At 37.2% G+C, this 12,364-nt stretch overlaps 1 protein-coding gene across 14 annotated transcripts in view; it reads right to left on the minus strand.

Moving 5' to 3' along the window:
- Window positions 1-12,364, minus strand: part of NBEA (neurobeachin) — an 834,265-nt gene that overhangs the window by 489,090 nt on the left and 332,811 nt on the right. For 10 of the 14 annotated variants that reach the window (XM_034758618.1, XM_034758629.1, XM_034758620.1 and 7 more), the window contains 5 exons: window positions 10,564-10,744; window positions 7,701-7,831; window positions 6,250-6,357; window positions 4,412-4,580; window positions 1,730-1,825 (listed from right to left, as the gene is read on the minus strand). In XM_034758618.1, coding sequence (XP_034614509.1) covers window positions 1,730-1,825; window positions 4,412-4,580; window positions 6,250-6,357; window positions 7,701-7,831; window positions 10,564-10,744 — 685 coding nt within the window. The remainder of the gene's footprint in view (window positions 1-1,729; window positions 1,826-4,411; window positions 4,581-6,249; window positions 6,358-7,700; window positions 7,832-10,563; window positions 10,745-12,364) is intronic. The other 4 variants (XM_034758626.1, XM_034758625.1, XM_034758628.1 and 1 more) reach the window with 1 other exon arrangement.

A 12,364-nucleotide genomic window follows, 5' to 3' on the forward strand; every position in this document is an offset into this window, starting at 1 on the left:
AGGCAGGGAACTAACCAAGGAACTACAGCTCCCAGGGCCCCCTGTTGGTTCTCAGCTCCCAGGCTGGATCCCTGCCGCCCCTGCAAATGGGCTGCCCCAAGCACGTGCTTGCTTTGCTGGTGCCTAGAGCTGCCCCTGTTAGCAGGCTCCAGGTTTGGGTGCTGGCCCCAGGTTCACTATCCCCCCACATTGCCCCTGGCCCCTGCTGCCTTCCCTAGTCCCCCATCCATCCCCCCATTGCCCTGGGCCCAGCTGCTGTGCTACCCACCTCCCCATCCAGGGCTTAATTTGTCCCTGGCTTGCTGGGGCTAAGTAAGTCTCTGCTGTAAAAAGTGATATTTGTATGTTTGTTAATGTGTCTTTTCAGTGTCTCCCAGCTAGTTAGCAGACTTACTAGCTAGCAAGTATTAATTATAAAAAAGCGCAAAACAAACAACAAAAAAGACATGCAAACATGCAAAGCACCTTATTTGTGTTTCTATTCCATTTTGGTCCAGTAAAAAATAAGAGACTACTGTACATTATTTCTATTATTGAGTCTATAGACAAAACCCTACATAAATAAATAACAATGATTTGGACATATATATGTGTTTTTGCTAAAGTTAATTAAGTATTTTAGGAAAAATTGTCAGAGTGGCCACCAGCAAGAACTGGTGACCACACTCTAAGGCAACCAAACATTTTTTTGTGGGAACTCTTGATTGAAGGGTTTAACATTGTAAAGCATTTGGAACATGAAAAGCACCATGTAAGTGCTAAGTATTCTTAGTAAAGTAGGAAGTCAGCCTATTCCTCATATTTTATCAGAAGTAGTCACAGAATTAATTACTAGTTTTTTGTTTGTATTCATCATTCTTTTTACTCTTTGGGTTTTTATCAGAGTGACACAGAGAGCATGATAATCAGATAAAGTATGGTTGTACCCATTCACTTTTTGCACTTCCACCGTAACATGTGCACACAAGTTGGAAAATTCACATGCACTCTTGGTTCCAAATGCACCTATTTAACTTTGTACATATGCAAATCCCTGACATTTGAAAAACGTAGCCCATGCATATGCATATGCATATTTTCTATCTGAAAAAACAGCCTGTATTACAAAACATTTGCTGTGACTGCAGAAACTGTCTCTCTCCAGAATAGCACAGTACAGCAATTAACAACATATAAAATAAAACTTTACATTATATACAATATAAAGGCTTACATACAAACAAAAAGTGAAAGAAAAAAGAAGAAAAGGAAAGGAAGAGAGACGACCTGTGGGAAGTGTGAGGAAAGGGAACACTAAAAAAGTAGTACTAAAGATTTAATTTATTCCCTGTATGCAATATTTTTAAAATAGGTCTGATTTGTTTTCATAACTAAAGGAGGTATTGTTGCAGCAAGAAGAAAAAGAATAAGCCCAAACCAAAAACATTCAAAATTTCCTTCTCAACTCTCTCCACTTTAACACTACTTTTTTGTTTACCTACTATTAATTAATTTAGTAGGTGTCACTGAAATGAACAAATGGTAGTAGAAGTGGGAAAGATACTTCCAAAAGTAAATGTAGCCAGGAAGAAAGCCTTGTCTTAAGGGTATCCTCATCAGGTGACAGTCTGATCTCCATGTAACCTGAGGCGTATGCTTATTTACCAAGAATTACATCACGGTTAGTTATTTAATTACATTACACTAAATAAGGACACCCAAACAGGTTAGGAGATGATGATAATATTACCTTTGTAAAATGAGTGGGCAAAGCTCTGCTCAGGAATTAACTTGGCAAGGAATCCATGGTTCAAACTTGGGTGAGGGATAGATGGTATGACCACAACTGTGGAGAAAATCATGGAATCAAATGTGAGCCAGCTAATAACCGCCTGTGATCTGGTCCACTGTGGATCCATGACAGAAGTCCTATCTCATTGAAACATGCAAATATGGCACTATTAACAAAAATGCATTTCTGAAGAAAGGAAACAAGTTATGTATCAAGAGATAGGAAACATCAGACCAATTAGTAGGGAATCATAAGAACAACATTTATAGGGAAAAAGACACATATATAATACAAACATGGCTGAAATAGTTAATTGAAACAAGCAGTTTCCTACTCCAGCACCACAACATATGACCAGGAAGGACACATTAAATACAACATAAAATTATGGTTTCTCATAGCTGACCACTTAAATATAAGTTTATTAAATGAAAACAGCCAATGAGGACATGGATTTTTTTTTAAACTTAGCGTACAAAGGTAGAAAGTAAGCAAGCTAAGATATAACAATGAATTAGATAAAATGAATAAAAGTAGGGCTGTCAATTAATTGCAGAATTGTAATTAATTGTACAGAAGCAGTTTCTCCTCCATTGGTGTTCACACCTCAACTGCTAGCAGAGTACCTCACCCTCCCTGATTGAACTAACCTCGTTATCTCCATACTGATTTATACCTGCCTCTGGAAATTTCCATTACTTGCGTCTGATGAAGTGGGCATTCACCCACGAAAGCTTATGCTCCAATACTTCTGTTAGTCTTAAAGGTGCCACAGGACCCTCTGTTGCTTTTTACAGATTCAGACTAACACGGCTACCCCTCTGATAATTAATTGCAGTTAACTCAAGTTTTAATGCAAAACAAATTAACTAGATTAAAAAAAAGCTGTGATTAATTGCAGTTTTAATTGCACTGTTAAAACATAATAGAATACAAATTTAAATGTATTATAAATATTTTGGAAGTTTTTCTACGTTTTCAAATATATTGATTTCAATCACAACACAGAATATAAAGTGTACAGTGCTCACTTTATATAATTTTTGTATTACAAATATTTGCACTGTAAACAAAAAATAGTGCGATCTACAAGTCAACGCATGGAGTGACATATGAATGTTTAGCATATCTGGTACTTAAATAACTTGCAATGACCTCTAAAACAGTGCCATACAAATACCTGTTCTCCCTTTCAGGTGACACTGTAAAAAAGAAGCAGTCCCGAAAATGTAAACAAACGTGTTTGTATTAGCAATTGGCTGAACAAAAAGTAGGACTCAGTGGACTTGTAAAACTTTAGAGACTACATTGTCTTGTTTTTGAGTGCGGTTATGAAAAAATAATTCTACATTTGTAAGTTGCACTATCATGATCAAGAGATTGCACTACAGTACTTGTATGATGTAAATTGAAAATACTATTTCTTCTGCTTATCTTTTTTACAATGAAAATATTTGTAATAAAATAATATAAAGTGAGCAGTATACACTTTGTATTCTGTATTGTAATTGAACTCAATATATCTGAAAATGTAGAAAAAATATCAAAAATATTTATAATACATTTAAATTGGTTTTCTATTATTGTTTAATAGCGTGGTTAAAACTGATTAATGACAACTATTTTTTAATCTCACAATTGCAATTTTTAAATCATTTGACAGCCCTAAATAAAAGCAAATAGGACATGAATTTCAATTACACTATACGTGATATGAAAATCAGCAGTTCCAAAAACTAAAACAGCAAATCAAATTCAGTACAAGAAGCAACAAATTCATGAAAAACAACATGCAGAGATTTGGCCACTGATTTCTAATCACTCTTTTCAAATATATTTATATGGCTGTTCTGAGAGAGAAAACAGAGCACAGTCATAAACCAATCCATTTCAATGGCCTAAATAAGCCATTGGACTGGCAAACTGAACATTACAAATAGTGGAGGAACGCATTTGGATTCAAAACTCTTGGCAGGTTCTGCAGCTGACAGATAGTACCCCCAAAGGCTGAGATACCAGTTCCCAGGGAAAAAATAAGAATTCATACTAATCAGTTAAAGAATTCAATAAAGGCAACAATTCTAGTATATTAGACTTCCAGGGGCTTTTCAATGCAGACCCAAACTAGAAAGGCAGCAGGACTCAAGAGAGTTAATAGTCTTTGCTGTATTAGCTTTTCACAAGATTAAGTTTAAACTGAAGTAACTTCAACTAGGGAGCTAGCTGTGTTTGCTGATTACAAACTTCAGATAGTGCATTTAGAGTCAGAGAGCTGCTCACAGTAGACAAATGACAATTTTTAGGTTTACTTTGACAGGTTAATATCTTGTCCTTTCACATCTTTAAATTCACAAGGGCTCTCCTTCTTTGAATGTAAATATATATTAAAAAATGGATGCATAAATACAGAATAAGCAAATGAAAGTAAGTTAAACCCTATAAGAAGAAGCTCATAGTTTAAATCTAACTTATTAACAACCAACATATATTAAAGAAGCTTGGAGAAACTAAACAACAACAAACTAGTCTCAGTAGTCTTCACACCTTTCATACAATTTAAAAGTTTTTGTAGTCAAATATTTACTGTTTCAAGGAAATTCTAAAAACAAAATGAAAAATAAGTGGGAAAAATAGATGTACCTGTACTTGTTGGTGAATTTATTTCCTGTCTGATATTTCTACCTGCCTGGCTCCCACATCTTGCAGTCTCCCGTTGAGGTTCTAGTATATCACGGTACTTGGAGACCATCAGCACAGAAATAAAGTAAACTACTGCCAAAGCCAAAAATTGAGCCTGTTTGCTATCATCCTGAGTGAGAGAAAAAGGAACACATTATCATACTTAACACTTACACAGAACTTTTAAATCAAGATAATCAATATGTTTTAGAAACATCAACCTGTTTAGGTGTTATACCTGCTTACTTGCTTACAATTCAATTCTTGAATTATCTATACGCTAATTGGAATGTTAAAGTCAGTGGTTATAACCTATTTAGGAAGGATAGTGTGGGCAAGCGGGGAGGGGGAATAGCCTTCTGTGTCAAAAATAGCATTATCTGTTTCTGATGCACTCAGAACAAAATTAGCTTGAATGCTTATGGATCAATGTCCTAATAGATAGACACCAAATAATACCCCATCTTGTGCTTTGCTATAGACCACCAAATCACACTAAGGAACAGGGTGACCGTTGCTTTACCTACCAATCTATAACATATAGGAAAAAACTGTGTAATCATAGGGGACTTCAATGTGTGTGCCATATGCTGGCAGTCTCACATGCCAGTACTAGAGCACCCTTAGAATTTGTAAAAAATTATAGGTTACAATTTCCTAACTCAAAAAGTGTTGCAGCCAACACAGGGGAATCCTTTATTAGACTTCTCCTAACAGGTAAATAGTAACTGATCACAGAACTAAAAATTAAAGTTAGCTTAGGTACAAGTGATCATGACTTGATCACATTACAATGTGAAAGAAGACTCAAATCCAGATCAGTAATATGTATACACTTGGTGTGTTATAGCCAGTTTCACAAAGCTGAAAACAATTATGAGCCAAAATTAGCTAGGAGTGTTTCTCCATTACTGATAATTTTTAAATCAAGATTAAATATTTTCTAAAAGATATACTCTAGCAATTAATCTTGGAGTTCTATGGCCTGTGACATACAGGAGGTCAGACTAGATGATCATAACTGTCCCTTCTGGCTTTGGAAATCTATGAATTGATGAACGGGTAAGCCTGTACACAGAAAGATTAGGTGACTTGCCTAAGATCTCAGAACAAACAAGTGGCAAAGTCAGCAATAGAACGGAAGAATCAGAATTCTATTCACTTGCTCTTACTTCCAGACCACACTATAAATTTGTAGCATAAAATGAGTGAAGATATTATATTTCTGTGCCATTTACGGATGCAGCAACTATTCTGAGAAGTCAACATCAGCATTTGTGGTTCAGCATGCATTCCCCTAGAATATTGCCAGAAGGGATACTAAAGTCATTTAGCATAGATGGGTTATATAAAGCTACTCAGTACCATAACAGAACTGGATCTTATATGATTATAAATGTTGCATTAATAAGGAGGTGCAACATTTCACCCCAGAGGTTGTTGCATTTCAGAGATTGTTGAAGTTTTCCTTGCATGTAGTTTGCATGTCCGTTTCAGCTAGTAAAGTGCAATGAAATTAGGTAAGGCATCTTTCTTACCAAATAAGATCACTTTTATTAAATGCTTCATTTTGTAAGAAAAAGGAGAAAGAGAGATTATGTAGAATTTGGCAGATTTCTTCCCCCAAAAAATGGAAATCTGAAGCCTTATTTGGAGGTGAACACAGATTTTAAGACCATCCAGCTTCCAAAGCTGTCCTTTTTTTTTTTTAATGCAAGTTATTTGTAACATCAATCTTTCTTTTAAATATTAGTGAATATATTGCAAAAAAGAAAAATCATGGTCCATAAATTACTCACCACATCACGAAAAACAACTGCTCGCAGACGATTAATGTCAACATCCTGAAGAAGTCTATCAGGATCCTTTATTGGGGAAAGGTTACCAGGAACATTTTCCAATGGTGTCTAAAAATGTAAAATTATTTTTCCAAACTGTACGGAGATTTTTATTCAAAACATTTATTTGATCGCCAATAAATAAATTAAATACATTAGTACTAACCTGCAGACAAAAAAGGCAATATTCAGATATTGGTTCTACAAACATAGTGATGCTTTACTTATTTTAATGCATTAGTACTGAATAGTCAGATACAGAATTGTTTATATTCTTCAAAATCAATGTTTTAATCCTACTGGACAAATGCACCACTCTTTAGTAGTTAGCATATTAACTGTACCAAGAGGAGACAATTTTTTTTTGGTACTATTAATAAGAAATATTTCCTATGCACATGATAAACTAAAAATGTGTTTGTATAAGTGAAAATAACTTAGAAAATTCAGCCTCATTCTATTTTATACAGACAATTATTATTACAGTCCCATGCAGGTCATACATGTTCAGTATTCTACTTACAGTAATGTGACCTGTTTTCTTTAAACAATAAACACTGCAATCCAAATAACAATTAACATATAAAAAAGTGTTCTGTTTTCTACTGTCCAATGTTTGTCTTGTGTTGAGTTTGGCAAAATTGCTAGGATGGATTTTTGGTATGGTTTTATAAAATAATCTAGTGATATTTGTGGATACAAGTCTTATCTGAAGCAGTATTTTGTGGCAAGCGTTTATATTGTGAAAGTAGTAATGAGTTTATCATGATAAGTGAATTTGGGCTGGATATACCAAAGCATCATCTTTGGGACCAGGGATGGTTTCTGTGTCTCTGTACACTTAGTTTAGGCTCTTCAACCCCCAAAACTGTGACCAAATTGGAAAATATTCAGAAATGAGTAACTTAAATAATAAGGACACCAAAGTGACTGAAATGTAAGTGACAAACAAATTTAGACCTCATTCTTGGAGTCATATCCACAAAGACAGACCATGATTTACACACAGAGCCCTTCTGAAGTTAATGGGATTCTACAAGGATGCAAGAGTCCACCCACAAAGATCTGATTGCAGGCTTTGGCCATGCATCTCACGAGGCTTTAGAAATCAAAGAAATATGTATAGATAGGTCAAATTGCAATAGGGTGGGGGAGAAGATGTGCTCTCTGGAGCAGAAGTAAGAGAGAGAGAGTAAAGTATTGGAGAACAATTCTAATCATGCCATTAAATTAACTATTTTCTTCCTTTTAATTTTTTTCTTGTTTCAATTAAAAAGAAAATGTTTTCTTTTGAGAGCCAGGAAATGGGTGACAATTCAGCTTCTGTTTTAAAAGAAATCTAGAAATTAACTACAATCATCTCCTGCTCATTTTAAGCACTGGTACAACCTATATTAACAACATTAGATTACCTTGGTCATTGCTGTTGCAGTCATACCCTGAAGAGTCTCCTGAGTTTTACTGCTGATTAGTGAAGATTTGTTCACCCTCTCTCTCTGTCTTTGTCGACATTCTAAACAGTTTCTCACAGCAACACAACAAACTAAAAAAAGATGTAATTGAACATTATCATTACGTGATTACACAGTTACCATTTAATGAAGTGCCTATACCTCCAAAGAATGATTATGTCCCAGTAGCAATTGTATAAACAGGCATCACAAATCTCTTAAATTATACTCTGGTGATACTGAGAAAATATTATGGTGACTTTTCCAATTTCACTCTGTTTTTAGTTAATCAGGTTCCTTAATTTTATGACTATCTGTCTTAAACAAGGCTCATATTTAAGGCTACAAGAAGTTTGAAAAAGGCAAATTATTATTCCCTGTAACTGGAGTTCTTAGATTATGATCATGTTGTCCCTGTTGATCCACTATTTTTGGAAGCATACTCCTTAGTGTTGCCAAAGCCAACCTTAACATTTTTTGTGCTAGAAGACAGAAAACAAAAGGTAGGAATCAATGGTTACTTTCCGTCAAGTCAGAGATTAGCAGCAGACTGCCATAAGGTTCCACATGAGGACTGACAATAGTAATTATCAGTGATCTGAAAAGATGGGAGAACAGTGTTGTGGCAAAATTTGCAGCTGACAAAAATTATTCAGCTCAGTCAAGAACTGAGAAGACTATGAGGAATTTAAGAGAGACCTAGACAAACTAGATAAACAACATGCAATATGATGGGCAGATGGAATTCAACATTGACAACTTAAAGCAATGCACAACAAAACAGAATAATTTGAACTACGCTTGCTGCTTCTAAGGTCCTACATTAATTGTAGCAATTTATCAAAAGTGTTGGGCATCACTGTGGACAGCTCAGTGACTTTCTGCTCAATAAATAAAAAATTAAAAATTAATGGAGATGTCCTATCTCCTAGAACTGGAAGGGACCTCGGAAGGTCATTGAGTCCAGCCTGCTGCCTTCACTAGCAGGACCAAGTACTGATTTTGCCCCAGATCCCTAAGTGCCCCCTCAAGGATTGAACTCACAAGCCTGGGTTTAGCAGGCCAATGCTCAAACCACTGAGCTATCCCTCCCCCCGCTCAATGCACAGCAGCAGACAAAAAAAATCCTCCCGAAAACCAAAAAATAATGATATAAATATAGAATGCATAAGGAATAGCATGGAGAACACCACAGAAAATATTATAATGCTCTTATATAAATCAATGGTACAACCTCATCTGGAATAGTGCGCTCAGTCTTGGTCACCACATCTCAAAAATGATATAAAGGGGTGACAGGTGCCAAGAATAATTAGAAGAATGAGAAGACTCTTACTTGAACAAAGATTGAAAAGATTGGGACTCTTACTATAAAGTGATCCAATTTTCCATTTAAAAATGGGACGTGGGAGCCAGAAGGTAGAGGACACCCTTTTTTTTTGTCTTCCCACTTCTCCATCAACTTCCCTTATCCCTCCACCAAAACATTTCCTTGTAATATCCCCAAAGAAGTGTCTCATTTTTTCCACTTTGACCGTATGACTTAACTGTAGGATATTGGGGGTAGGAGGACAGGAGACTGCTACCTGCAGCTCAAATACTTATTTTGGGAACTAGTTGTCACTGAGGTCAGGTGCACTTATTCCACATATCATACTGTTTGGTGTAATAGCTTATAATAGACCATAGCCAAACTCAATATCTTCCAATTCAAAATATAGTCTAAGGAATCTGAAAGAAATGGGGGAGAAGTGTGGGCAGGTTTGGTTCTGAACTAGCAATGAGAACTCTGAATAAACCTTGTCAAGAATTCCCTTTTAGGGATCCCTACACTTAAGAAAATGATTAGAAGTAATAAAACACTGGAGGACAGTTGAGAAATAGTTAATTAAAGACTGGGGAATTGCTCTTCTGAAATGAACTGTCTTTAAAGCGGGGTTCTTTGCTCCATTGAGGTTCTATAGCTCACCCCACGCCACTGAGTCTGTATCCTTCAAGCTCGCTTTCATTAAAAACATTTTTTTCACAGTCCATATCTAACAGCTTGTGGAAAACATTAATATAGTGCTGTTTATAGACAGCATGAAAATAACAAAACAGAATTTGCCATTGTATTGCATGTTGTTCATGTAGTTTGGTTAGGTCTCTCTTAAATTCCTCATTGTCTTCTCAGTTCTTGACTGAGCTGAATAATTTTTGTCAGCAAAAAATAATGCTGCAATTCATTTGAAAAGACAACATTTCCAAGACCTGCTGCCAATGGCAATGGGAAAGATAATGAGGACACATGGGGTCACACTTCTTCATACCTTTTCAAAGAATGTTTTCATTTACAAAACTGTGTACACATAGCCCAAACTATCACTGTTTGCTAGATGCTTTACAGGCACATGGCTGAGGTGTATTCTCCCAAAAGAGGGGATCTGCAGAGGCAATTCTCAGAGAACCAAAGACCATGATGAAAAATCTTACAACAGAAGAGCAGCACAGCAGATCAGTTGTTGAGGGAAACAGTAATTTTCTTCCTTTCATTAGTTTTCTTGTATTAATATTTTACTGTCCTACAACATGCTTTACAATTTGAATGTCATCAATGACAACTTTAAATCTGGACATGTGATCGATTCTCATCTATTTTTGTGTTTCAATCATCATAACCATCATAACTATTGTAACAAGTCAGTAAAAACTCTGTGGTATTTTAGTCTACCACATCATAGTCAGAACCAGGTTCATTCCTACTTTTATTCATTATAGCCTTAGCTCATTGATCTGTAAGTAATTATTTAATGCACACTGTCTGTGTTGTTCTATACAGACTTACCCAGCCTTAGGCACTGTCGCATTAAGCCTCCAGAAGACATGTTTTTTTCAGCTTCAATCTCACTGAAGTTTAGAGAACTGGCAAACACCAGTACATCAACCATAGCCATCAGACGGCTCAGGAAAGTCACTGCTGTCTCTGCTGACATTCCTTGTGTCACTTCAATATTTTCCAATTCAGTCTTTAAGAGAAAATAATTATACTAGACTTAACAGTTTCAAACAACAAATATAGCACACCCACGTCTCAATTTTAATTGTTAACAATAAATAAGTAAATGAGAAAAATTACAAAACACTATTTCCTATATTTAGGGTTGGCAGAATTCGGGGGTTTTTTATATAATTTTGATGTTTATTGTTTTATATATATTAAGATATTTTTCAATTTTTTTCTATTTTTATTTTTATAGTTGCTGGAAATTAAAGGGCGTAGGGTTGGCTTAGGGTAGCATTGGCTGCAAGGGGCTCCCTGCATAGATGAGGGATTCAAGGCACCATTACCCATGGTGCAGGGGAGGCTGTGGTCCTGGCTTGGTGGAACAGAAACTCCTGGCCAGGGTTGCAAGGAGGATGATCCCCTGGCTATGGGATGCTGCTGCTGAACAGTTCCTGCCCAGGGATGACTGTTACATTCCTGGCTGGTGAGTGAGTGAGCAGGACCACGAGAGCAGAGCTGAAAAGGGCTCCCTGAACAGCCGTGGGGCTGGTGACACCTGATCCTGGCAGACACAAGGTACAGGGAAGTCTGTGGTTCTGATGGAGCAGGGCAGAACAGAGACCCTCAGCCAGGGCCGCGAGAAGTTGTCATTGTCCCCAGCCACGGGTGAGGCCACCCTGCTGCTGAATGGCTCCTGCCTGGAGCAGGGTGGCCTCCTCCTTGCAATCTTGGCTGGGGGTGTCTACTCTGGCCAGGGATTCAGCCTTCTCCGCACCTTGCACCTGAAGGGATCCAGTATCACTGGCTCAGTGGCAGCACAGAGACATCTCTGCAGCCCCGCTGTCATGGCCCCACTCCTGTGACAGCAGTTGAGGCCTGATCCTTACAAGCACAGGGGGAGGGAAAGGCTGCACTCCCGCTGACTTTCACCAATCACTCTATTTTTCACTGGTTTCAGTATGTCAGTTGAAACCAACATTTATCAAAATCTATTGATTAAAATTGAATCCTGCCAAGCCTATCTATATTTTTTGTCAATGTAAATTACTTATGAGTGAACTTAAAAATAATGGAGTAGGAAGATGAATTCACACTTGCATGCTGTAATAGGTATTATGAAGTCTAATATCTGTGAGAAAATTATTACTATTTACATAGAACCAAACTGTGGCCCAGCTACCACAGCTGTACAAGGCATAAGGGAGTACATGACACCCCTTTATGTCTCTGAGCAATCGCACTGCATGACAGCACAGGAAGGAAAATGGGCTCTGCAGAGCTGCTATGTCTCCACCTGCCCCTACTCACACAGATGGGTGAGAGAAATGGAATGGGGTGGGAACTGAGCAGAGTCTTTCCGTATCACTAACGTGTAGTTGGAGCCGAGAAATGTATGCTTTATTGGGCATAAACCTAGCACAGTTTACTCCATCCCTGGATCAGCAGGGGAGGGAGTTTAGTCCCTCCCTGTTGCTCCAGTGAGGGAGGAAATCATGCCAGGTTTGTACCTGGTGCAGCATACATTCCACGTGGAATCACAGTCTCCATCTTGGGCTGTTCCCATGGCCTAGGCTCATGGCAAAGCCACTCCCGAGTCTGCAATTGTTTCATAAATGTAAAAAAGGATTATGATTTAGGGTAA

The sequence above is a fragment of the Trachemys scripta genome, chromosome 1 (assembly GCF_013100865.1).
Source record: "Trachemys scripta elegans isolate TJP31775 chromosome 1, CAS_Tse_1.0, whole genome shotgun sequence".
Lineage (NCBI taxonomy): Eukaryota > Metazoa > Chordata > Testudines > Emydidae > Trachemys > Trachemys scripta.